The sequence below is a fragment of the Lepidochelys kempii genome, chromosome 10 (genome assembly GCF_965140265.1).
Source record: "Lepidochelys kempii isolate rLepKem1 chromosome 10, rLepKem1.hap2, whole genome shotgun sequence".
In the NCBI taxonomy this organism is placed as follows: domain Eukaryota; kingdom Metazoa; phylum Chordata; order Testudines; family Cheloniidae; genus Lepidochelys; species Lepidochelys kempii.
The window spans coordinates 62,158,455-62,183,985 of record NC_133265.1 but is presented as its reverse complement, the minus strand read 5'-3'; the positions used below and the strand labels follow the sequence as shown (position 1 = coordinate 62,183,985).

Genomic DNA, 25,531 nt, shown 5'->3' with positions numbered 1-25,531 from the left:
TTAAAATTTTCAAACAGTAAGTTTTAATTGCCTATGTTAGACAAATAAGCGCTGATATATAAACATGGTTACATTAAAGTAGTTCTGTAGTTCAACATACTAGAAATTGAGGTCCAGTCATACTTTTAGTGATACAGAAGAGCAAGATTTGGGTTCTAGAAATTCCTCATAAAGATTAAGATATGCAATATGGTTTGGAGACCATGGTAAAGACAAGACAAATTTGCACATCACAATAAAAACTAAGTAGATCAATTTATTATGTATACTATACAACGTGTATGTTTGTAAGAAGCAATTGACATTTCATCACCTTAACTTCTTGAGTGGGTGTAAAGAATATGTCCAACAAAACAGCACTTCTGGGGCCTTTGCACAAACACTGTCCTACAGTACCATGAACAATGAGAGAAGCCTTCAGTGCTATTAGGTTTGGGGACATATCTTTGAAGCTGTTAATTAATCCACTTGCAACTATTTTGAATAAAATGTTGATGCTACTTGATACCGTATAATAAACCTACATGAGTACTACTAGCTAATCACTGCCTATCCTTAAAGGCAAGATAAGAAAGGGACTACCAGGCTACAGTGCAGATAGATCTCTGAAAAAGGTTATTTATCAAATGGTAAAACTCATATTATACATTATATACACAAGTTTGGATAGCTTAGTTATCTTGCTAGAGTAAGATGAAGGTAGGTGTACATTAGCAGTCAAGTTTGATCTACTGTGAAGCGATTATTGGGCTTCATCATTAAGTCTTAATTAATGTATATATAATCAAACTAGCTGTGCCTGCTGCTGAGGTTTATCAGACGAGGTTAAGGCTCACAATCAGTCATTCCCTGGTTAGTAAAACAGTACTTCAAATATATATTTCTCATGAATCATCTATAATGGCATTTGTTACAACTTTAAGAACTGCAAGCCACTGAATGGACAACAAGCATTTGGTGTCTAATCAGTGGTACAAAATAGTGAATTATAGCTGATGGAATGGAATGTTAAATTTAAGCCATTTTTACCTCCTTAAATATCAAGACAACTCACCTGGTGAATTACAGTGTAGCATCACCGACAATGCACACTGAGTCACTTTCAATTGTTAGAATCTTGTTTCAGACCAAATCTTAAATCCTATCAGTAGGCCTAATTTTTCATTTGCTTTCAGTCATACATACAAAAATAAGGAAGGATTTTCACATTAGGACAGACAGCTATAAAAAGCAGTTTACTTTTCTCTCTCTCTCTCTCTCTCTATATATATCTGTATTTCCTTGCTATTGTGGTATACACTTATGATTTAATAAATTCTCCTTTCCCAGATTAACTTTTTACTTATGGAAACAGGGTATCAATTTTACTGTTTATTCAGTCTGGTTCCCATGAAAAATATTCACAAATCTGTTATAATCTTAATGGAAGTAAGGAAAAAGTGAACTGTAATTAGCATGAATTACAAGCAAAAGACATGTAAAAAGGAACAGACTTCTTTGAGATTTCGAAATTCTCTGGGATGAGTGTCCTCCTTTGACTCCAATGGGGGAGGGTCAAACTGACAAGATTATGCAAATTAATCCTGTACCAATACCCTTAAATCATCTAAACCTACCATACACATAATTAACATATCTACCACTACATCTTTTATGAAAAGAGACCAGAATTTTCAAAATGGGTGAAGTCAATGAGAGCTGCAGGTGCTCAGTGCCTATGGAAACAATCAGGCCCTTGGCCACAGTGCATGGTCAAATAGGTCTGAGTTAAGCTTAACTAAGTTTTTCCTTGTTTGTTTTCTGACCTTTTAGTCATTCTTTCGGATGGGGCACTGAAAAGAAGAAAGATTAGTCTAATTTTTCTTCAATGGTCATTTCCCCCACAAGATTTTTTTTTTTTTTGGATGATTACAATACAGAAGATTTTTTAAATGCACACTGTAATTAGAATATTCTTTCATGCATGCTTGTGATTGGGCTGGGTTTACACAAAGGAATTGTGTTGCAGTTTTCCTTGAAGAAGTGAATGACAAATGCAAGCTATCCAAGAATCTTGCCTTCTTGGAGAGGTGATTTGGGGGGGGGGGGGGGGGGGTGGGAGGAAAAATTCTGAACTCCTCTTTTCAAAAGGGGAACTTACAGCCTTTTTGTTAATTGGTTTTTAATAAGCATTATAGAGCAAGCACTACATTAACTAATACCTGATCCAGCTAAAAGAGCAAGTTCTGATTCATATTGTGCCCATGCTCAGCTAGCTTTCGGATATGATGCAATTATATTTATATTTTGGTAGCTTCTAAGTGTTACCTGCTGTATCTAGCAATTTAGGTCCCCATATGACCTGCACTGTCTACACAGAAAGTGAAATTTATCTTTATTTACTGAAATGACAAACTACAACATTATCTATCAATAGACACATCTTGTGTTAATCAATAGATCACAGTGTATAATATAAGTTCCTATTCTTGGTGTTGATCAAAACCAGTTAGGGTTTGTTGTGCAACACAAAGAACTAAGATGTCCCAACAATAAGTCTATATATTATAACATCACTTTATGCGTTCAGCAAAACAAGATTTCATATCCTTTCAATTAAAAACGTTAAATATTCCAAATGCATTAATGCCTGTCCAATTTCTTAGTAACCCCTAGTAGTTTTGAAGGCTGTCATCTGGGGAACCCTCAAGGACAGTATACGTTTTCATACATTTATTTCTCTATATTCCAAATATCCCACAAAGCATTTCAACTTTAAAAGCTATAGATTTAAAAGATACTGAACAGAATGGGCACCTGCCTTTGAATGCCCATAGGTACATAATTCAGATTACCATATATGAACATTGGAGGTTGTTACACACAGAAAAAAATACAGCTGCAAAAGCATAGGGTTAAGACCAACTCAATCAAGTTTCTACGTTAAGTGTTTCATGAATTCTGGGTACAGAAGTTTGTTACGTTCAGCAGCAAGATTCTGAGCACATAATTTCAGGCTGAGACTTTCAAAGGTACAGAATCACTTGTGCTTCTGGTTGGCACATTCTGCTTTTTAAAATGTAAAATTAATAGACAATTGCAAAAGGTTGTGCAAAACTATTGTATTTACAAAAATGGCACAAGAGTGAATTCAACAGTCTATGCACATGCACACTTCATTCACATCTTCAACAAAAGTGTGTTCTACACTACAGAACTGAAAAGAATACCAGCTTCAACAGGCAGTTGTAAATAAGTACTAGGTTCACAAGAGTTACAAGAGAATGGGCAAATATTGCCCAAGTAAAAGTCTATTGTTAAAGCTGAGACAGGTTTAAGGCCATTCAAGTTCAAGAGCAGATACACAAATTCATTCAAAGCCCCAATTTTGTTTTTATACATGCTTTACCTCCTAGCAACTTGTGGTCTAAACCTCTATTTTAGAGAACAAAGCAGAAACCAAACACAGAAGAAAAAGCAACACAACAGGTAGTTATATTAAATACAAACATACTATGCTGCAATTGAGGTGAAATAAGGAAAGCAGAAACAGTAAAAATTGTAAAACTTGCGATGTCACTTGCTGAAACCAGTCCTACACTAGGAAATAGGCAATATGTACATTTTCAAGTAGATTACTTTACATTGCTCTAACCAAACCTGTCCTTTTTATCAGTGCATTGTTCTCAACTAGACCAAGTACTACACATTTTACTCTCAACAGTACTCCCATACAATAGCAGCACACGCTACCACTACCTGCAAAGCTGTCAGTCTCAATGACTTAGTGTAGGGGGGGGAAGAGAAAAAAAACGTGAGGAATAACTATTCAGGAGAAAACAGGAATGAGAAGATTCATGCAGTTCAGCCATTCTAGTCAGCCAGCCAGCTTGCTGGCAACAAGAGATGGTTTCCGCTGAGGAAGATCCTGTGGAGTGGGAATGTGATCACCAGTCACTTCTGTCTTGTCAGGAGCTGCGGTAGGGAGTTGCTTGTTCTTCATTTTTGCTTTAGCCATGTTGTAATCCCCAGAATCAAAGTATTTTTGCTAGAAGACAAAAATATTTAAGACTTGAAAAGTTTATCCAATACATAAATGAAATTACATCAGTTATTGAATCAAAGACCATTTAAAACTTCAGAAATAGATAACTGAGTGGGAAGTTTAAAGCAGTGCTCTTAAAAAGGAGAAAAATGAAGAGTTAAAAAACAAAACTATTTTCTACCCCATTTGGGGCACAGTAGCTTTATTAAACACTCCAAAATAAAACAGTAAGTTGAGAACATTAAGACTGCAGAGTTAAGCATGGCAGGTGAAGAAACGCTGATGTTAAGATTTCACACGTAGCCATAGGTCTGTCCTGTTTCATATAAGCACTTTGCTACTGACCATAGTTTTCAAAAGAACAGGAGGCTTCATTCACTGTCAAGGACTTCAACCCAGGACCTGAAAAGCTTGGTGTGCTAAGTGAACTCAGAATCATGTACCTCAACAACCAAAATATCTTAGAAAGTCCAAAGGATAGAGAGCCTGCTCCAGGAATCCCAGAGCTGTGCTACCTTGAAATAAATTAAAAAAAAAAAAAAAAAAAAAAAACCAAAAAACACACACCCAGCATATTTAACTAGACTTCACATTATACAGCTAAATTAGTTACGGACACATTCACAGAAAGTCCTTCCTGAGCTGCACGTACCATGGTTAAGATTTTGTCACCTTTATTTTTAGTAGAAGCCACAGATAGGTCACAGGCAAACAAACAAAAATTAATGGGAGCCAGTGACTTGTCTGTGACTTTACTAGAAATAACTCAGGGGCAGAGTGAGGAAGTAGGGAGGAATGACAGCTGGAGTTCCATGGGGGGGGGACTGACAGGCTGAGTCCCACCTGCCTCCAGGGACTGTGGCCACAGGGGAGACATGGAGCCCTGGCTCTGGAGCTGGCTGCAGTTGTGGGGCAGGGGCACAGAGTCCCCGCTCTAACCCCCGCCACAGATGCACAGCCCCGGCCACAGCCGGGGGGGGGGGGGGAGGGGGGGAGGAGGAGAGGGGAAAGGAGAGAGAGATGGCCCTGGGAAGCCATGGGGCAGGGGCACATGGCCCTGGCTCCAGCCCCAGCTGCGAGGCAGGGCAGGACATGGTCTGGGTTCCAACTGCAGGGCAGGGGCGCACAGTCCCACCTCCAGCCCCGGCTTCAGCCACTGACAGCTGAAGCCGAAGAAGTCACGGAGGTCTCGTAAAGTCACAGAATCCGTGACTACCACGACCAAATCATAGCCTTAATTATGATCTTAGGAAAAAACAAACAAAACAAAAAAAATTGAGCATGCTCTGAGTTTTTAAAGGCCCATTTGGTCAAACCACCTACTTTCAACCAAAACAATGAAAAGGCTTGAAAATGAAAACGAAAACACTTTTTCATGAGGACTATACCAACACCAAGTTGTACCTTCTAACCCCATAACATTTCAGCCAGAGGGAAATCTATTGACCTTTTCTGAAACTCCCCAACCCCAAATAAAAAGATCTTTTGTCATAGCCTTCACACATAAGCTAGCTGATCTGCTTTGCTTCTAACTTTCCAAAGAGAATTCCTTCAGAGTTTTCTGTCCAGAAGCAAAAGTTTCGAACAGCAACTGAAAATGAGTTAGAATGACAACAGTTATGCAGCTTTAACTGTAAGGGCTGGATCCAGAAATTGACTTAGGCACTTATATTCCACATTTGGTCACCACTGGGACCACCACTCAGCTGTTCTACCTTGTAGGTGCCAAAATTTCAGCAGCTGAGCATGTACACAGCAGTCTAAGTCCTGACACTTCACAGTAGTTCAGAACATAAGCCCTAGTGTGATTCAGAAACCAGGCATTCTGCTGCCACTCTTGCCTTTAGGGGCTGATCCAGTAGGCATGCTTGGAGCACACCTAAATCCACACAAAATGGCTGGAGAGTAGAGTGGCAGCAGCCCCTTATAACCTTCAGCTCAGTGGTTAGGACACTCACCTGGGATATAGAAAACCCAAGGTTTCATTCCTCCTCCTCCTCTGACTGATGTGGAGAAGGGATATGAACAGGGATTTCCCACCTCTCACTCCAGTGCCCTAACTGGACTACAGAGTCACTCTCATTGGCACAATGGATAATTATATATATTAGTGGAACAGCTCCAACAGGACACTCTGAGAACTGTGACACCCCCCTCCCCCCGAATATCCCACGGTCCCGTGGTTAGGACACTCACCTGAGAAGTAAGAGACCCAAGTTCAAATCCCTTCTCCACATCAGGCAAAGGGGGAAATTGAGCCCAGGTCTCCCATACACCCTAACCAAAGGTGAAAACAGGGATGCTGCCTCTTGCTACTGCGTTTCTTACAAAAAAAAAAAAAAAGAAAGAAAAAAAAATCCCCACCACACACACCAGCTAACTCAAGGAGAGAGATCATGGCTGCACATCCCAAGTGGAGCTGGCTGCCTCCCTCCAGTCCAGACTTACGCACTTAACTCTCTCTGTGGAGCTCAGGCCATACAATTTCCTTGGCATTTCCTACTGGCTGGCTTAGGCAGCTCCCCATTCAGTGTGGTGGTTTGTGCTATTCCCATTCTTAGACACCGAACTCTCCCCATCCATTGTAGGAAGTCTGAGCATCTAATTCAGGGTTGTGAATTCCACTAGGGCTCCTAAATCCCTTTGTAAATCTAGCCCTAAGTGTGTCTACGATTCCCCCCATAATATTAGTTTTCGCTCTTATATTTCTGTAACAGAAAACGACAGTGTAGAGTTTACTAGGCTTATGGAAGGGACAGTGCTCTTTGTTTTTGGCCGAACAAAAGCAGTGTCAGAGAGAAAGCAAACTGGACATAGAGGAAAACTGCCTCCTGAAGACTTGTGGTACACTGTAGAAACAATTGCTTCAAAATTGAGCCACTGTGCCACATGAACAGAAATCATAATATGCAGTGCCATATTTTATCCCCCTGTATCAATGGGCTAACAATGATTGTTGGATTGTGAACATGTGCCTCACCCACCAAAATCTAATTACTAACAAAAATTTTGCTTTATTTCCAAAGACAATTCAATTTAAGTGTCTTCCCATGCTGCATATTAAAAGAAATAATGAACAAAGAAGGGAAGTGATTATACAATGAAACCCGCTACACACAGAACACTGTCTAACGCAGAGAATACTGAAAAAAAAGCCAGTAAAATAAAACGGTAAATAAAACAAATCTGACAATTAAAATTCGGAAGTGTGATTTAAGTGGTTAGTGTCCCTTCAAAAGTGAGACATGTAGATGGTTCAAGTCTACCAGAAATGTCAATACATAACAAGATTGTTCTTCCCAAATTTAATTGGCTGTTTAAGACTGGTCTTTGTTTTACTTATAAGACAGACAGTTGGGAGTGGAGAGAATCTGCAATGTCAACCCCTTTTCTCAGTCAGGTTACATTTTGAAGACTCTGCAAAGAAAAAGCTAGAGATTTACAATTTTGATATTTAAACCATAACTTGAGACCTAATTTTATAGTGGCTGGAGCAGGCAAACCAAATTTTACTGCTACCCACTAGGTCTCAGCTAATAGTGTTTAGTAAACTAAACTTTTCATCTTTTTCTAGCTTTATTTTTTGTTGCAAAGTGTCAAACATAATTCAGGAACCTGCTGTCCCATTCAATCCTTTATATTGTAAAGGACATTCTCTACTTCAGCCCCAGATTTGCCAGTTTTGAGGCTTATGTGACTATTTTTAGGTTATACAAGGAGGCCAAAAATCAGACTTAAAATTAAGCTTCCTCCATATTCCATATCACCTCTGGAACGGATTACCCTATTTATAGGTTTATAAATTCAAGTCAGTTGGAAGTTGAATACTGTAGAACATGTAACACACTAGTTAAGTGTTTAATACAGAGAGCACATTACACCCATTCTCAGTGTTCTGTATTAACTACTGACTCATTTCTAAGAGAAGTTTAAGGTACTGGTTTCAACCTGTGAAGCTCTGAATGGCTCTCCATTAAGTATGATAGCAGCTGCAATATACAGTGCCTGAGCTAACAGCCCCTGAATTAACTGGGAAGGGCTGGTGACAGGGGGCACAATTTGCATCCTGACCTTGGATCGCCAATCCATTAGTCACCAAATCTGTGTTTACCTGAGAGCCTTAGGCCAGGTCTACACTTTGAACTTAACTGGAAAACCCTCCTAGTGCAGCCTTTTTGCCAGTATATCATATACCAGTGAAATAAACTATACCAGCAAAAGCATGTAGATCATAATGTCCTTCGTACTGCAACATTATATTTAACTGTAGTGAATAGTTCAAGAGATACATGAGCACATATTTAGATACTCTGCTTAAAGACAAATGTTTTCTCTGAGCATAAGTGAATGAACATGTTAATTGTACTCTAACGATCATACAAAAAGCCCCAAACAACTCAGATTCTGTGAGGATAATCCAGGAGCACACCTCTCTGCACTTACCTTCCATCTATGGATTGCACAGATGAACTATAATAATGTGAAAACAACGAGGAGTCCCTATAATAATGTGGTTAACCGTTCCCAATTCAGCCTCATTTACACTGGCTTCATCTATTGGGCAAGATCCTGACCCCACTCTGGCTGATCTGTGCTGCTCCAACAGCAAAGCAGCAAAAAGCAATCTTAACTGCTACCTGAGAAGTCCACTCATGTGGCAAAGGACCTGCGTAGCAGCTGTTCCAGCTCAGGGTACAGAAAAAAGGACACGTTCAGGAAGCTGTTGTCATGGAGTCACGAGGGCGATGCTCTAAACTACTCCATATGAAGCCAGCCAGGACTCTGGGGGAGCATGCGTCCTCTCTCTGAGCATACTGTCTCCAGGAAAAGAAGCTGAGACATCTTAGACCCTTCCTGGGTCTGACCTTGGAGAATTCAGCATCCCCTTCCATACCATGTGCTTCCCGCAGCGAGTCCACCCGTGCGGGGCTCCTGGGGAAGCCAGAGCGCCCTGCACCCTAACTCCGCAGTCAGACGTGACTCTCCGCCAGCCGGTAAAACAGAAGGTTTATTAGTTGACAGGAACACAGCATAGGACAGAACTTGTTAGCACAGAAATCAGTGACTTTCAACCAAGTCCATCTTGGGCGGGGGAAAGGGACCCCAGACCTATGGCTCTGGTCCTCCCCCTGCGCCCCAAGCCAGCCGAGACTGACTCGCTTCGAGCTGCCCGGTCCCTGCCCTGCCCGTTGCTCCCCCTCTGGCCTTTGTCTCGCTTCCCGGGCCAAGTGTCATCTGGTCGCATCCCCCTCCTGGGTCTCAGATTACAAAGGGGCAGCCATAGCATCCATGCAGGCAGCTGGAGCAGCCCCCACAAAAGTCACACACCCTTATTCCCACCACCTAGACATTGGTGCAATACACAGGGAAACTGAGGCACGCATAGCATTCATGCAAAACAGTAAGGCTCACATACAACATAAGGGAAAATCCCCACTATGTCACAGCTTCTACCTCCCACCAATTTTGGGGGGCCATTAACTGCCAACATAACTTTGCATTGGCTGGTAGATGGGGGATTAAAGATGGCTTGACTTCACTTTCATATGCCACTCCCATCTGAGCTGCACAACAAACAGTAAAAGCTAGGATGCTATAGATCTGGAGGTGCATGTACTGGCAGAGGTTGCAGAAGCTTGCACAACACCTGGCCTACCATGACTGCTCATCTAATCACAGAGGACACTTTACATAGTGCCTTTCATGCAAACATACTGAACAGTTTACAGATGGGTAAATGAAAGCACAAAATAGATGAGACACTTGCCCAGTGTAAAAAACAAAAATCACTGGCTGAGTTTGGAACAAAACAAAACTGCTGACTCATTCCATACTACTGATCTAATGGATTGAGTGCTCTCCAGGCTGGGATATAAATTTATGACTACAATATCTGTGATGTCTACAGTACATTGGCACAAATTTCAGTGAAACATTACGGCCTTCATGTAGTTACTAGGAAGATGGGTCAATATTTTTTAAGAGCGGCCACTAATTTTGGCAATCCTAAAACAAGAGGGATGGTATAAGAGCAATGCAAAGCAGCTGTAGCAGAGACCAGGTTCTGGCCCTAAATGTTTACTACAGTGGAATGACGGCTGATTTTATGGAAGTACTGTCAGGCAACAAGGGGCCACCTTTTGAATTTAGTGTTCTCAAAAAGGTTGGATGAGTCATTGAAGCTGTATTCAGTTACAGTGCCAGATTGTTAGTGTTTTGTTTTGCAGGCATGATCTTTGAACAAACATAATTTCCGATGGCTTTTACCATTTGTGACGCTAGCTGATTAAAATAGGACCATATAGATCAGTGGTTTTCAAACTTTTTTCCTGGCGACCCCGTTGAAGAAAATTGTTGATGTCCGTGACCCAACGGACCTGGGGATGAAGGGTCTAGGGTATGGGAGGGGCTCAGAGCTGGGACAGAGTGTTGGGGTGAGGGCTGCGGCTGGGAATGAGGGGTTCAGGGTGTGGGAGGGGGCTCTGGACTGGTGGTTGGGGTGTGTGCTCTGGAGTGGGACCAGGGATGAGAGGTTTGGATGCAGGAGCGGCTCCAGGTTTGGGGAGGGCTCAGGGCTGTGGCAGGGGGTTGGGATGCAGGAGGGGGTCAGGGCTCTGGGCTGAGGGTGCAGGCTCTGGGGTGGAGCCAGGGATGAGAGTTCTGGGGTGCAGGAGGAGCTCCAGGTCTGGGGTGCGGGAGGGGGTCAGGGCTCTGGGCTGGGGGTGCAGGCTCTGGGGTGGGGTTTGGGGTGCAAGAAGGGGCTCTGGGTTTGGGGGGGGTTCAGGGCTGAGGCCGGAGTTTGGGGCACAGGCTTATCTCAGTGGCTCCCGGTCAACGGCGCAGCTGGGTTGCAGAGTCAGGCTTCCCGCCTGGCCTGGCACCGTGGACCACACTGCACCCCGGAAGCAGCCAGCAGCAGGTGCAGGTCCAGCTCTTAGGCGGAGGCGCGCAAGCAACTCTGCTCAGCTCTCACCCTCAAGCACCATCCCCTCCAGCTCCCACTGACTAATTCCCAGCCAATGGGAGTGCGGAGCAGGTACTCGGGGCGGGGGCAGTGCATGGAGCCTCGTGCCCCCGCCCACCACCTAGGAGCCAGAACTGCTGCTAGCTGCTTTTGGGGCACAGTGCGTGTCGGAAAATGTAGGGACTAGCCTGCCTTATCTGGGCAGCACCGCCAACAGGACTTTTAACGGCCCAGTTGGTGGTGCTGACCAGAGCTTCCGCAACCCAGTCCCTTCCAGTCCGCGACCCAGTTCTGGATCGCTACCCACAGTTTGAAAACCACTGATATAGATCATTGTTGCAACCACTGTTATACATTTGCAACAAAACTTGTACAAAGGTTGTCAAGTGAGGTGTCTATGAAAAGGTTATGATTTGCTGATTATGATTATGCTGTCTGTATGCATGTATCATTTTTGTATTTTAAGTTATGAGTATTGGCTCTATACCTGTGTTTCAAATGTTTTCTCCTGGGATAACCAACAAGGTAGCTAGGCAGTACATCTTGGAGGGTCTATTCAAATTGAGTGGCCCATCAAAAGACACTTAACTTACAATGGACCATGGGAGATGCTCATCTACACTGAGTGGATTATCCTGTAAACATGCTGTCCGGAGTATAGGTAATGGCTTCCTACAATGACAGAGCAAAATTGGGCAGGGACATGTGACTTGCCCACGTGACTCCAAACTCACATCTTTTCTCTGTAATTTTCCACTAGCTGTGCTGAGGTTTGCTTTTTTTTTTTTTTTTTTTAAACAATGAGTTTCCCTCCACATGAGAGAGGATATTACAGGCCCTAGAAATCCCTCCATTTTGCCTCTATCACGCTCCAGCCTCTTTCCTGCCCAAGCCTTTGGACTATGAACTTATCCTAATTGGAGCGTTCTAATGAATGGACTGAGGACCTTACAATGATTTGGATGCAGCCAGAGACTTTATTCCATCACTGCTGCAAGCCTGAACCAAGAACTTTGCAATTACTGTATGTATTTAATTCCTTTAAACCAATTTGAATGCTCACCTTTCTTTCTTTCTTTTTATAAATAAACCTTTAGATACTAAAGGATTGGCATCAGCATGATTTTGGGGTAAGATCTGAGTTATACATTGACCTGGGTGTGTAGCTAGTCCTTTGGGACCAGAAGAACCTTTTATTTGATGAGACTGGTTGTAAAGAACCACTCATCTCTAAATCCAGTGTTTTCGGTGGCAATACAAGGACTGGGATGCCCAAGGAAACTGTTTTTATGACTTCTTGTTAGCCAGTGTGGTGAAACAGAAGTTTACTTTGTTGCTGGTTTGGTATATCCGATGGGAGATTAGCCACCAATCTTGGGGTGTATCTGCCCTATTTTTTCAGCAGTTCATCCTGAATTTGGCATCCTCAATTGTGACCCACTGAGGCAAAGTTACACTGCTATAGTGTAAAAAGTTACTGACTTCAAAAAATAACATTAAAGGATTCTGAACACTGCATGGCTTTTTCCAGAGCATTACTCTCTGGCTCAACAAAAAAACCTTTGCAGCAATGTATGCATTATCTGCATCAGTATAGTGGGGGGAAAAAGTCACAGCAACAAGCATTCCACATTTACTTTTCCATGTAAGTGACTTGTATCGATCAATTTATAAAACAGAACTCACTCCTTTCTGAAGCCTCTTCCTCAAGAAATCTGAACCCCCAGGCTTTTGGCCTAGATGAGGATATCTTGCTTTCAACTTTGCTTCTTCAACTTTTTCTGGACTGATCACCTTATCTTCCATTTCCTGAAACATATGCAATTAAAAAAATTTATTTCTATAAACACCTGTGCCAGAACTCCCCCACTGAGCAATTCAATAGCATAGTGATCTATGTTAGCCATCTGATGCCACAAACTATTAGAGAGGATTTGACTAGACACTGTTCAGCATTTTTCCAAGAGCTTTGATTGCAGCAACTATAGAGTGTGTCCCCCTCCCATCTTAAAATTAAATATACAAGGCAAAAAAAGAGATTCCTGCTGTATCTCACAGGACTCCAATTTTACAAATAGCTGATAACACTGTATCAGCCAATATATCCAATTTCATAGAGCAAGATTAATTTCTCAATCTAAAATTGGTGGTACAAAAACTTTTGAAATCTATACAAGTGCCAGTGGGACCTTTTCCAAGTATCCCTGCTGCATCGTACATAAAGCTGCACAAGAAAAGATCTGTGTAGATATTAGTTTGTGACAAGACTCCTCTTTCATGACTGTACTATAGCTATGGAGTATTAGTATCAGCCCACACTGCATACAAATATCAGAATAGTACAGCTCTGAATCCTTGCCTGCCATTATAGCACATTTATAGATACTGGCCTTTTATGGAACACTAATGAATCTATAAGTAGTTTGATATACGTTCTAACAGATTTCCACAGGCTGATACAGTACAAGTTTAAGATTGAGTAATGTCCATCGCATCGCTGGAACAGACTCATGTGTACAACACATCAAGTGATTCAACATTTTAAAGATGTCTACTCAACAGACAAGAATTTGCAGCCTCTTGTTTTTCAACATCACCCTCTACTTTGGTTATCTGCTCGTATTATATGTATATATGAAAGAGCATGTGCATATCTTCCATACACATGAAATCATCATCAGACCAATAATTTTCAGAAACAAGTATTTTCTTCTATTCAATACTGTTATGTTGATGTTACTTTCCAATGCAGAGGCCAAGCCTAGACTGCTTCTGGTACTCAATTGTGGCAAATTTTGGGAGAGGCCCTTTTGATTTATGCTGGTTGCTACTGCTTTTAATCCGCAAGGCTGGCTAAATGCTCCTCTTGTGAAAAAGAAGACACGGCAAGACTTTTGGATAAGAAGTAAAGGGATGAGAACTCTCATTGAGAGAGTCACCCAACTGCATCCAGCTCGTCTTTGAACGTTGCCATAATTAACGCCTCTCCCTGGTATCATACTTCCCCTTGTTACCTCTTTGGAACACCTGAGGATTAACCACATGCAATATTTTTCTGTCCAGACACAACTCAACAGTAGAGAATTGTGAGACACTCCCAACTTAAAAATAGTGGAGAACTAGATTACACAATTACATGAAATTCAGTTTGTATAAGTTTGTGCAAAAAGACTGAACTTCCTCACATACTGATGGGCTCTGAATTTGCATGATCTTGTGAGGAAGGACTTTGGAATCATCACAGAAAATTCAATGACAGCATGAGCTCACCATGCAGGAGCACCAGTCTATTTCAATACATTAATGAACAAGAAAGCAGCCAGTTGGTAAATAGATATGGAAGACCTATCAAGTCATCTAACCCACCTCTCTGCCAAAACAATGTTGTACCCGCCGGTACATTTTTTTGTTTGTCTAGTTTTAACAGTCCCACGAAGTTGCATTGAACCGTAAATGGCATCTCATTTAGAGGTTGTACTGATCAAGATATCTTTTCACATATAAAGATCACTTCCAACAATAGTGCTGTGACGCTGACAGATCAGCTCAGGCCAGAGCCATAGGCCAATTCACTTGTGTGTGAATATCAAAGAAGTTAAATGTAGTAGTATATATTCAAGGCAATTTTCTTGTGAGTTAACAGAGATCAAAGGAGATGTTAATTGTATTGTTTTTGCCTATCTATATCTTGTTGCTTACTATTACATTAACATTATACATGCCTGGTAATTAAATAACCATAGATCAAAGTATATGTTAATGAAGTATATTCAGGTGTTAGAACTTAACGAAAACTAATGGAACGTTACTTGTATTGTTTTCACTTATCTATTCCTATTATAATGTAATAGCAGGCATTCGCATTATGTAGTTCAAACTCTTTGGGGAATACTGCACCACTGCGCATTCCAGAAATTAATGTTGTGTGCACAGAACTTCCTTTCCCCCACAGAAATGGGCTGCAGTGCTGCTGACTGCCACTAGGGACCACTTGACCCCGCAGAGCCCACTTCACACATAGAAGACACTGCTGCAGGGGACCGAGGGAGCTACAGGGTTACCAGCAGCTGCAGTTCCCAGCATGCCCAGAGGGAAGGAGGTGGCAGCACGCAGGAAACTCCACACAAGCCTGGAATTGAGCATCAGGCTGTTTCTCTCTCTGGATCCCTGGGCTCTGAGGGATATGGGGGTGGGTGTCTGGGCTGGGGAAGCCCACAATTGAGATCTTTGGGGGGGAGGGTGCAGGTGTTGGGCAAGGGGGGGCGGGTATCTGGGCTGGGGGGCCCCTGTGGCTGGGCTCGGGGTGTGTGTGTGTGTGAAGCAGTTGCAGGTATCTGGGCCAGGAGGGCCCCGCAACTGATCTCTGGTGGGAGAGGTTGTGGGTGTCTGGCCTCCCACCTGGGCTTGGCGGGGGGGGGGGGGGGGGCAAAGGGGTGGGGGGAGAGAGAGAAGGCAGAGAAATAGGAACTGCGTTGTCACAGGGATTTCTTTAACACTCTACTCCTGGGGAAATTCTTTGTGTGTCTGTATTGTCACAGATATACCTTTCAGCTAGTATTTTGCAATAAATTACCAAAATAATTGAATCTGATGTGATCATGTCATGTTATTTTTAACAAAATTTGCAGAATTTTAAAATACTGTGTGCAAAAATTTTTTGGAGGGGACAGAGAATTCTCCCAGGAGTAATATCCTTGTAAGTGGAAATGCTAATTCAAAGCAAATTGGCCATTATGAGAGTAAAACAATCATCAAATTGTTGTACGGAGAAGAAGCTATAAGTTCTGATTCAAAGGAAGATCCTTTATCTCTGAACTGTTTGGATTCTAACAGGGCAGAAAAACTGAACAAAAAGATGGAGATCCCCAGAGTTATTCTGGGTAGCCCTGAAAAGATTTTGGGACACTGGCAGATTACTGCATCTCTGCTATCATTTTGGACTTACAAACTTTGACTCACACGTTAATGTATTTTACCTGCTTTAACCTCTCAAAAACTCATTTCTTTTTCTTAAACTAACTAAAGGTTTATTAGCTATTAGAGAACTGGCTGACAGCGTTATCTTTGGTGTGAGATTCAGAGTATGAATTGATGCGGGGGCAAACGACTGGTCGTTTGGGACTGGGAGAAACCTGATGTGGTATGATTTTTGGTTTATGTGACCATTAGCACAAACTTCCGTTTGTCTGGGTGGCAAGATGGGCTGGAAATGCTAAGGGGACTGTGTGTGACATGGTAATACTGATATAGTGATTCAGGAGTTCACATTTGTTACTGGCTTGATGAAATCTAATTACAGAATATACCACCAGTTTGGGGTGCCTGCCCTGTTTTCTGACAGTCTGACTTAAGATTGGAACTAACAGTTGCGAGCCACTCCAGACAGCATGACAAGTGACTCCTATCACACTGGGTCACTGTGTGTGCATAGACAGAGAGAAGTGTGACACCCAATTGAACACAATATCATCACTTTGTACAAAACCATGTGTTTTCCCAGGAAGTCTTCCATGCAAGTTCTGACAAACTCTGACAGCTAATGGTTATTATAGCTATAGATTGTTGATGTTTGGTAAATGTGACCCTCACACAACACCTTTACTCAACTTAGAGCTAGAAAAGACAGAACATTTAAGACAAATATGACATTTAAGACAATATGCACACAAATATCTCCATCTAATGACATTAATAAATGATGGTCAACATCCAACAACTTACATAAATACACTGTCTTGCTGTCTCTTAAAGGAAACTCAGCTTGTGCTAGTTTACATGTTGACAAGCCAGCACATTACCATGAAGTCAAAAAACGTATAGAATTTGCATTTATGCTATTGTGGCAAAACTAATTAAGTGTATTAATACCTGAACAGGATCCAGAATATGGTTGTCTACTACTGATTAGAACAATGGAGACCCATACATCAATGGCATTAGTGAATTCTGGAAAAGGATACATTCTCTAGACATGTTACAAAAAGCAAAATCCAGACAGATGTTTGACAATTTATTTGGAGGAAGGCCATGTACAACTAACAGATTTCTGTATTAGGCAGCCATAAGGAAGCATGCAAACGCTCTAAAGGAATTAATTCTGCAACTCTTCATTAAGTAGGACAAACCAAGATGGTTGACATACAATGCACTGTCACGGCTGGTCTACACTTACCATAGGCTCGATGGGTGATGCATCAGCGGTCAATTTGGTGGATCTAGTGAAGACCTGCTAAATCAACCACAGATTGCTCCCCATCAACTCCTGTACTCCACTGGATCGAGAAGAGTAAAGGGAGTCAACAGTACAGCGTCTCCTATCAACATCGCATATTGTGGACCCCGCGGTAAGTAGATCTAAGCTATGCAATTTGAGTTACGTGAACAGCGTAAGTCAAGTCGACGTAGCTTAGATCGACTTTTCCCTGTAGTGTAGAAAAGGTCTCAGACAACCAAATTTTGGAGCAGAGATGAGAATGCACAGCTTCCTTTTCCCTACAAGGACAAAAAAAAATCTAAATATGTAGATGTACAGTTTCTTCTAATAAATTTTATGACCCAAAGACGTGACTATCAATTCTTCTCAAACTATAGTCCGCTCAACAGGAATACCAGAACAAAACATCAAGGAGAGTGCTCCAAAGGGAGATTTTACAAAAATAAGAATCTGAAGACCAATAAATTAAATTCAAGATAAACTGCTGTGGCAAAAGCAGATATTCAAACAGGAGTAAACTGCAGCTTCTCAGGAGAGGCTTCTTGGACATATGAAGCTCTAAGGCTAGACAAAATGAACTGACAAAGTCCATTATCATTCTTTGGCAAATGACAGGTATTTTGTGACAGGGCACCGCTTTCTTCCTCCCACCCTGTAAATTTTACACCAAAGACAAGAAAAATCTAGTTTGGCTGTAACTGAAGTTTCAATTTATTTTTATCCCTTATTTAACATTTTTTATTCCTCTACTCTAACAAGCATACAGTAAAGGTTTCTAAAACATCTCTCTTTCAACTAGAAAAACTTCTGATGATTTAATTCCTGCCCAGTTCAGATTCATTATTGGGCTGTATCCAAATACAAGAGTTATTTGAAAGTCAGATTTTCACAGAAGATAGTGTTGCAAAATAAAAAGTTTATAATCTAAAGAGTTGTCCAAGTTTCAGTTATAAGTGTTTACTGAATCAGGGTTTATTTCTGTGCTTCCAGAGCTTTTAGGAATTTTTTCTCTGGGTGCATAACTTTAGTAAGTAATACAGAGGTACTACAGTTCTACACTGGATTATCGAAATATTATTTTATGAGAACAGTGACATTTTCCCAGGCAAAACGTTGCTAAATCTTTCAGGCAATATTTCTCATTTCCTGCTACAAAAGACAACATTTGATTTGTCCTGTGGAAATACTGGTGGTGACTATGTCAACTGCTTTCCTGTCTTGTCACTGGGTTCCTGTGTTTGTTCTTGGCACATAAAATCAGTGAGAGACTGAACATCAAAGATGTGACAAAATGCATGGATTTTAAAGCAAGTAACCCTGAAAAAGTTGTTGTTAATTTACTATTAGTTGACAACTGGGAAGAGGGCAGGGCAAGATGTTCCCAGCTCCCAAATGAAATAACTTGAGGGTGCATAAATTAAACTACCAGTCAATAAAATCTAGTATGCAGTTTATTAAATGTTTTTAATTCCATTAATACAACTTTGTAAGAATTACACAAACAACATCCTAACAGGATGCAAATAAAATTCAAGTTCTGTTTTTATAATTCAGAGTTTGTTCTTTTAAATTTCTTTGACCTGGACTATTAAACTAGATTGGGTCTGTTTCAAATCAATTTCACAGTAGAACTACAGCACCAGAACAGTGATACAGTGTCTGGTTCCAAAAAAAATCTCCATTAAGTGTTTAAACTTTGAAGACTTCATATTGATATTTAGTTAATATCGTAAAGTTTGCAGCCTGAGTCAATTGCTTGAACTAGAACAATACAAAAGAAATCACATAAGCTATATTGTTGCATAATTTAGGATTAAGAATACTCAAGTATACAGAGCTATTCTGATAGTGATGCATAGTCCGAAATATTTTTACTACATTTTGGGTAGGAACACTGTCCTGTCAATAGTTTTTCCACAAATGTTTTCCAAACTTAAGAACGTTAAGCTATTGAACATAGAAAATTGAACTTGTTGTAGGAAGTCTGAACTAGTAAGGTCTTCATTAAAACATTTCAATCAGTCAACTTTAGCCCCAAACCCTTTCTGCCTGTACAACTAGTTCAGGTCAGACACAAGAAAATGGGTGGATGACGGCAGAGCTTTAGGTCATGTCTACACGCGAGAGCTTACAGTGGCAAAGCTGTACAGATGCAGCTGTGCCACTGAAAGGTCTCCCAGGTAGCTGCTCTATGCCGTTGGCATAATTAAGCCACCCCCAATGAGCGGCAGTAGCTATGTCGGTGGGAGAATGTCCCCTGCCAACATAGGGCTGTCCACACCGACACTTCTGTCAGTGTAACTAATGTCCCTATGCGGTGTGTTTTTTTCCACACTCCTAAGCGATATAAGTTATACCAACAAAAGTGCTAATGTAGACATATATTTGGTTTACTCTCTTAAGGCTATCACCTAAGTTTAGACTGTTTGGGGTAAAAAGTTACAGCACTTCAGTACAACAGAAGTGATTCCATAACTTAAGTCCAATCAGGAAGACTTAAAAAAAACCAAACCATTTAATGTTTGCAATGCAGACCGTAAGCAATAATACAAACCCAAAAAGAAGGGAGACTTTTTGTAGTCCAAATCAAGAAAAAAAGTAAAGACAGCATAAAATGAGGGAAGCTAGATTCCAGTTTTCAAACTCCAAGATGCTGTAAGTAACAGAAGTAATGTTTTAAAACTGGCCAATGATTTCTTTTAAAGTGGCCATTTTCAGTGACGACAGATCATAAGTACGTATAGCAGTTTTGTTTTGGATGCTCTCCATTCTTTATGGCCTCTGGGAAAAGCCAAGAGAGACTCTCAAGTAGCCTGCTGCTCCTTGAGCCATTCAAAAATTACAATGCTGGTAAAATGGTGGAGAGTTTCCTTCCACCAAGGCTTCACATGAAGACCTCAGACCCCTAGCACACAGACGACTACAGGGACTAGCTGGGGGAAAGGGAAAGGCCCTGGGAGTAATAAGGAGAGGGAAAGTGATCATTCCCCGCAGCCCCAGGCATATTAATGGTTTATTGGTCAGGAGACTAAAACTCCCCCCTGTGAAACAATGTGCAAAGGTCAATATCTTAGTGTTTTTCACCTCTCAGCCATGTTAAGCTATGGAGCCCAGGGCCTGCAACCTGCCCCGCGCACAGTCACACATCCCAGCTGTCCGCAGCCAGCAACACCCCCCCGGGACACAGAGCTCAGCACGGGTAAAAGCTTCCTGATCCTGCAGTGGGCCGCAGCGCTTCACTGCGGGAGCCGGGGCAGGGGGCCGCGCGCCATCCCAACCTTCCTGCGGGGAAGTCACCCCCAAGCTGTGAGCTCGCATACACCCGCTCCCGAGGCGCCTCCCCAGCCAAGTTCGGCGGCGGCAAGGCGCCATCCTGAGACAATCCCATTCCCGCAGCGACCCCGGCCTGCTCCGCGGCAGCGGCCACCGCGCCTGGGGGGCTCCCCAAGACCCTGGCCAGGAGCAAAGCGGGGCCTCCGCGCGGGCAGAGCCGAACAGCAGCTCAGGCCTGGGGCACCGCGCCCCGGGTAGAACCAGCGGCCCCCGCAGGCCGGGAGAGGGGACCGGCCGCCGCAAGAGACGGAGCACGCTGCTGGGCCAGGCTGGACGCAGCCGACCCTGCCCCGGGCCCCGACGGCAGCCGGCACCAACACAGCTCAGGAGAGAGTGGCCGCCCTCCCCCACGTGCCCTGAGGAGGCACGACCCAGCCGCCCACCTTCTGCTCCTCGGCCGAAGCAGGCTCCGGGCTCTCGGCGGACATAGCACCCCCAGCAGCTGCTGCTAGAAAAGGAGACGGCAGGGAGTGGGGAAGCGCAGCCGCCTCAGTCGTTAGCTACCACCACCGGACCGCGCACCGATCACCTCCCGCACAAGATGGCCGCCACTCTTACGACGGCGAGCTGGCGGGCTCAAACTTCCTCCGCTCTTACGCTCCCCAACAACTCAGCCGGCTTGGGAGAGAGCGAATAAGCAGAAAAGAACTTTCCAACTTCCGCATCTCTCTTCCTCGACTTCCGCTTTTAACGTCATATCCGCCTCCCTCTGCAGATGAGAAGTGGGAGTTGTAGTATAGTCTTTTGTTTTGGCCTGTTCTAGCCTTAGGGTGGCTACTGCTCCGTGATTACGCCATTTCAAGAGGAGAGAGCAAGGGGGACCTGCATTAAAACTGCATCCTAGCTAGGGTGACCATATTTCCCAAAGGGAAAATGGGACAGTGCATGGGGCTGGCTTGAGCCACTTGCTAGGGTTGCCAGGCATCTGGTTTTCAACCAGAACACCCGGTCAAAAAGGGATCCTGGTAGTTTTGGTCGGCACTGCTGACGAGGCTGTTAAAAGTCCGGTTGGCAGTGTAGTGGGGGCCCAGGACTAAGACGGGCTACCTGCCTACCCTGGCTCCATGCGGCTCCTGCAAGTGGCTGCCAGGTCCCTGTGGCCTCTAGGCACATGGACGTCCAGGGAAGCTCTGCATGCTGCCCCTGACCCAAGTGCCAGTTCTGCAGTTCCCATTGGTCAAGAACCAGACTGCTTGCCCAAGCCCTGCCCCCCCATCCCAAATACATGTGACTGGCCCATGCCCTGCTCCCCTTCTTCCCCTCACAGGGGGCTAACCCACCTCGCTGGCTCAAGCCCTGCCTCTTCCTCCCCACCCACCCATGTGGCTGGCGTTGCTGCTCCCCTAGCGTAGCCTACCCCCCACTTTTGCAAAAAAATGCAGGTCGGCCAGGATAGGCTTAAAAATGGACTGTCTCAGCCAAAATGGGATGTATGGTCATCCTAATCCTAAAAAAGAACAGGAGTACTTGTGGCACCTTAGAGACTAACAAATTTATTAGAGCATAAGCTTTTCCAGGCTACAACCCACTTCATCAGATGCATAGAATGGAACATATAGTAAGATATATATATATATATATACACATACAGACATACATACAGATAAGTTGGAAGTTACCATACAAACTATGAGAGGCTAATTAGTTAAGATGAGCTATTATCAGCAGGAGAAAAAAACTTTTGTAGTGATAATCAAGATGGCCCATTTAGACAGTTGACAAGAAGGTGTGAGGATACTTAACTTAAGGAAATAGATTCAAGATGTGTAATGACCCAGCCACTCCCAGTCTCTATTCAAACCCAAGTTAATGGTATCTAGTTTGCATATTAATTCAAGCTCAGCAGTTTCTCATTGGAGTCTGTTTTTGAAACTTTTCTGTTGGAAAATTGCCACCCTTAAATCTTTTACTGAGTGGCCAGAGAGGTTGAAGTGTTCTCCTACTGGTCTTTGAATGTTATGATTCCTGATGTCAGATTTGTGTCCATTTATTCTTTTGCGTAGAGACTGTCCGGTTTGGCCAATGTATATAGCCTGTATATATGGCAGAGGGGCATTGCTAGCACATGATGGCATATATCACATTGGTAGATGTGTAGGTGAACAAGCCCCTAATGTGAGTAGGTCCTATGATGGTGTCACTTGAATAAATATGTGGACAGAGTTGGCATCAGGCTTTGTTGCAAAGATAGGCTCCTGGCTTAGTGTTTTTGTTGTGTGGTTGCTGGTGAGTATTTGCTTCAGGTTGGGGGGCTGTCTGTAAGCGAGAACTGGTTTGTCTCCCAAGATCTGTGAGAGTGAGGGATCATTTTTCAGGATAGGTTGTAAATCTTTGATGATGCGCTGGAGAGGTTTTAGTTGGGGGCTGAAGGTGACAGCTAGTGGCATTCTGTTATTTTCTTTGTTGGGCCTGTCCTGTAGTAGGTGACTTCTGGGTACTCTTCTGCCTCTGTCAATCTGTTTTTTCACTTCAGTAGGTGGGTATTGTAGTTTTAAGAATGCTTGATAGAGCTCTTGTAGGTGTTTGTCTCTGTCTGAGGGATTGGAGCAAATGCAGTTGTATCTTAGAGCTTGGCTGTAGACAATGCATCATGTGGTGTGTCCTGGATGGAAGCTGGAGGCACGTAGATAAGTATAGCGGTCAGTAGGTTTCCGGTATAGGGTGGTGTTTATGTGGCCATCACTTATTAGCACAGTAGTGTCCAGGAAATGGACCGCTTGTGTGGACTGGTCCAGGCTGAGGTTGATGGTGGGATGGAAATTGTTGAAATCATGGTGGAATTCCTCAAGGGCTTCTTTTCCATGGGTCCAGATGATGAAGATGTCATCAATGTAGCACAAGTAGAGTAGAGGTGTTAGGGGACGAGAGCTAAGGAAGCGTTGTTCTAAGTCAGCCATAAAAATGTTGGCATACTATGGGGCCAAGCGGGTACCCATAGCAGTGCCGCTGACTCAAAGGTATATATTGTCCCCAAATGTGAAATAGTTGTGGGTGAGGACAAAGTCACAAAGGTCAGCCACCACGTTTGCCGTGACATTATCGGGGATACTGTTCCTGGTAGCTTGTAGTCCATCTTTGTGTGGAATGTTGGTGTAGAGGGCTTCTACATCCATAGTGTCCACGAGGGTGTTTTCTGGAAGATCACTGATGGATTGTAGTTTCCTCAGGAAGTCAGAGGTGTCTCGAAGATAGCTGGGAGTGCTGGTAGGGTAGGGCCTGAGGAGAGAGTCCACATAGTCAGCCAATCCTGCTGTCAGGGTGCCAATGCCTGAGATGATGGTGCGTCCAGGATTCCCAGCTTTATGGATCTTGGGAAGCAAATAAAATACCCCTGGTCAGGGTTCTAGGCATGTGTCTGCACAGATCTGTTCCTGTGCTTTTTCAGGGAGTTTCTTAAGCAGATGGTGTAGTTTCTTTTGGTACTCCTCAGTGGGATCAGAGGATAATGGCCTGTAGAATGTGGAGTTAGAGAGCTGCCTAGCTTATTCATGATGACGACAGCACCTCCTTTGTCAGCCTTTCTGATTATGATGTCAGAGTTGTTCCTGAGGCTGTTGATGGCGTTGTGTTCAGCACGGCTGAGGTTATGGGGCAAGTGATGCTGCTTTTCCCCTATTTCAGCCCGTGCACGTCAACGAAAGCAGTCTATGTAGAAGTCCAGTCTGTTGTTTCGACCTTCAGAAGGAGGTCCACACAGAATCCTTCTTTTTGTAGTTTTGGTAGGAAGGATTCTGGTGGTTAGTGTGTTGTTCAGAGGTGGGTTGGAAATATTCTTTCAGTAAGAGACATCGAAAGTAGGATTCTAGGTCACCCCAGAACTGTATCATGTTCGTGGGCCTGGAGGGACAAAAGGAGAGGCCCCGATATAGGACAGACTCTTCTGCCGGGCTAATTCTCGCACTTTGCCTGCAGTGACAACAGGTCTCACCAAGAGACAAGGCCTCTGATCAGGTTAATTGGTATGGTTCAGTTTCTACAGGTCACACCCTTGTTCTAAAAATCAGGATGGACTACCAGAGAGAGACCAACACAGTAAATGCTGCTGTAACACTGATTATATTGTAAATATATATACTTTCCATGGACCATGATTGATTATTGTGTATTTGTATTTTTGCTAACACACGTGATAGTTATTAGCCTAGAGCACATGGAGTGAGCTAAGATGTTTGTGTACTGTGGCACAGAAAGCATTGCATCTTGAGAGTAGCGGAAAACAGAAGCTGAAAGAAGCACTTTTATTAAAATAGGGAGTTTTTTTTAAAAAAAAGATTCAATCATCTTTTTGGTGTTTCCCCAACTTCCCTTGCCAATTCTGACAAATTTATAGTTAGCATGGCTATTGTGGCTGCTAGGATAAGAGGTCTTGCTGAAGGACCCAACTAAGATCAGAGCTATATTCTGCTGGGCACTGTGCAACTAAAGTAAGAGCAAGAACTGTCCCACAGTGCAGTGATGAGTTTGTGATGTGGGAGCTGGAACTGAGACTAACCAAATTCGTCATCTCATAAAGGAGGTATCAAATGTATTAGATAGGAGGATCAGTTTTTAATCCCTGCTGAGCTGGGTAGGATTCAAACTGGAAACTTACAAGTGAAAGGCTCGATAGCTCATTAGCAACAGCCAGAGCTAGCTAGACCCCTGTAAGCATTAACATAATACCTTTGAGAGTGAATCTGCTTTCTGGAAAACTAATTTATATTTCCAGAAATAAAAGTAAGTTCTGACCTTTTTGGAGCTTATATGGTATGATTCTTCCACCCTCTAGCCACACAGGCTTGATGGGAGAATGGACATGCCCTCTACAATGTTTCCAGCTCTGTTGGGATTATCATCAGTCTGCTAGGTATGGCATTTTAAAGAAGGCATGGAAGGTTTGTGATGTTTGGTTGTTAATTTTTGTTGTGCTTGTTTTTTACCTTCAAAAAACCAGGAATCTCAGATTTGGTCATTCCTGTTTTTGCGGGGAGGCCTCTGGATGGGTCTTACACTTCAG

The 25,531-nt window shown here is 43.0% G+C and overlaps 1 protein-coding gene across 1 annotated transcript; it reads right to left on the bottom strand.

The window, feature by feature from the left end:
- ARPP19 (cAMP regulated phosphoprotein 19) lies at positions 1–21,206 on the bottom strand. Its single transcript, XM_073303849.1, has 3 exons — positions 20,919–21,206; positions 12,675–12,797; positions 1–4,027 (listed from the first exon to the last, which is right to left on the bottom strand). The coding sequence occupies exons 1-3, from the start codon at positions 20,961–20,963 to the stop codon at positions 3,857–3,859; spliced, it is 339 nt and encodes a 112-aa protein (XP_073159950.1). The 5' UTR covers positions 20,964–21,206; the 3' UTR covers positions 1–3,856.
- Between the last annotated feature and the right edge of the window lie 4,325 nt (positions 21,207–25,531).

What these genes read in the sequence shown, in the direction of transcription:
- ARPP19 (XM_073303849.1), bottom strand. Translation starts at nt 20,963, where the DNA reads ATGTCCGCCGAGAGCCCGGAGCCTGCTTCGGCCGAGGAGCAGAAG. An exon ending in CTTCGGCCGAGGAGCAGAAG is followed by an intron (nt 12,798 to 20,918) that starts GTGGGCGGCTGG and finishes CATATGTTTCAG; the next exon opens with GAAATGGAAGATAAGGTGAT. An exon ending in GGAAGAGGCTTCAGAAAGGA is followed by an intron (nt 4,028 to 12,674) that starts GTGAGTTCTGTT and finishes TTTGTCTTCTAG; the next exon opens with CAAAAATACTTTGATTCTGG.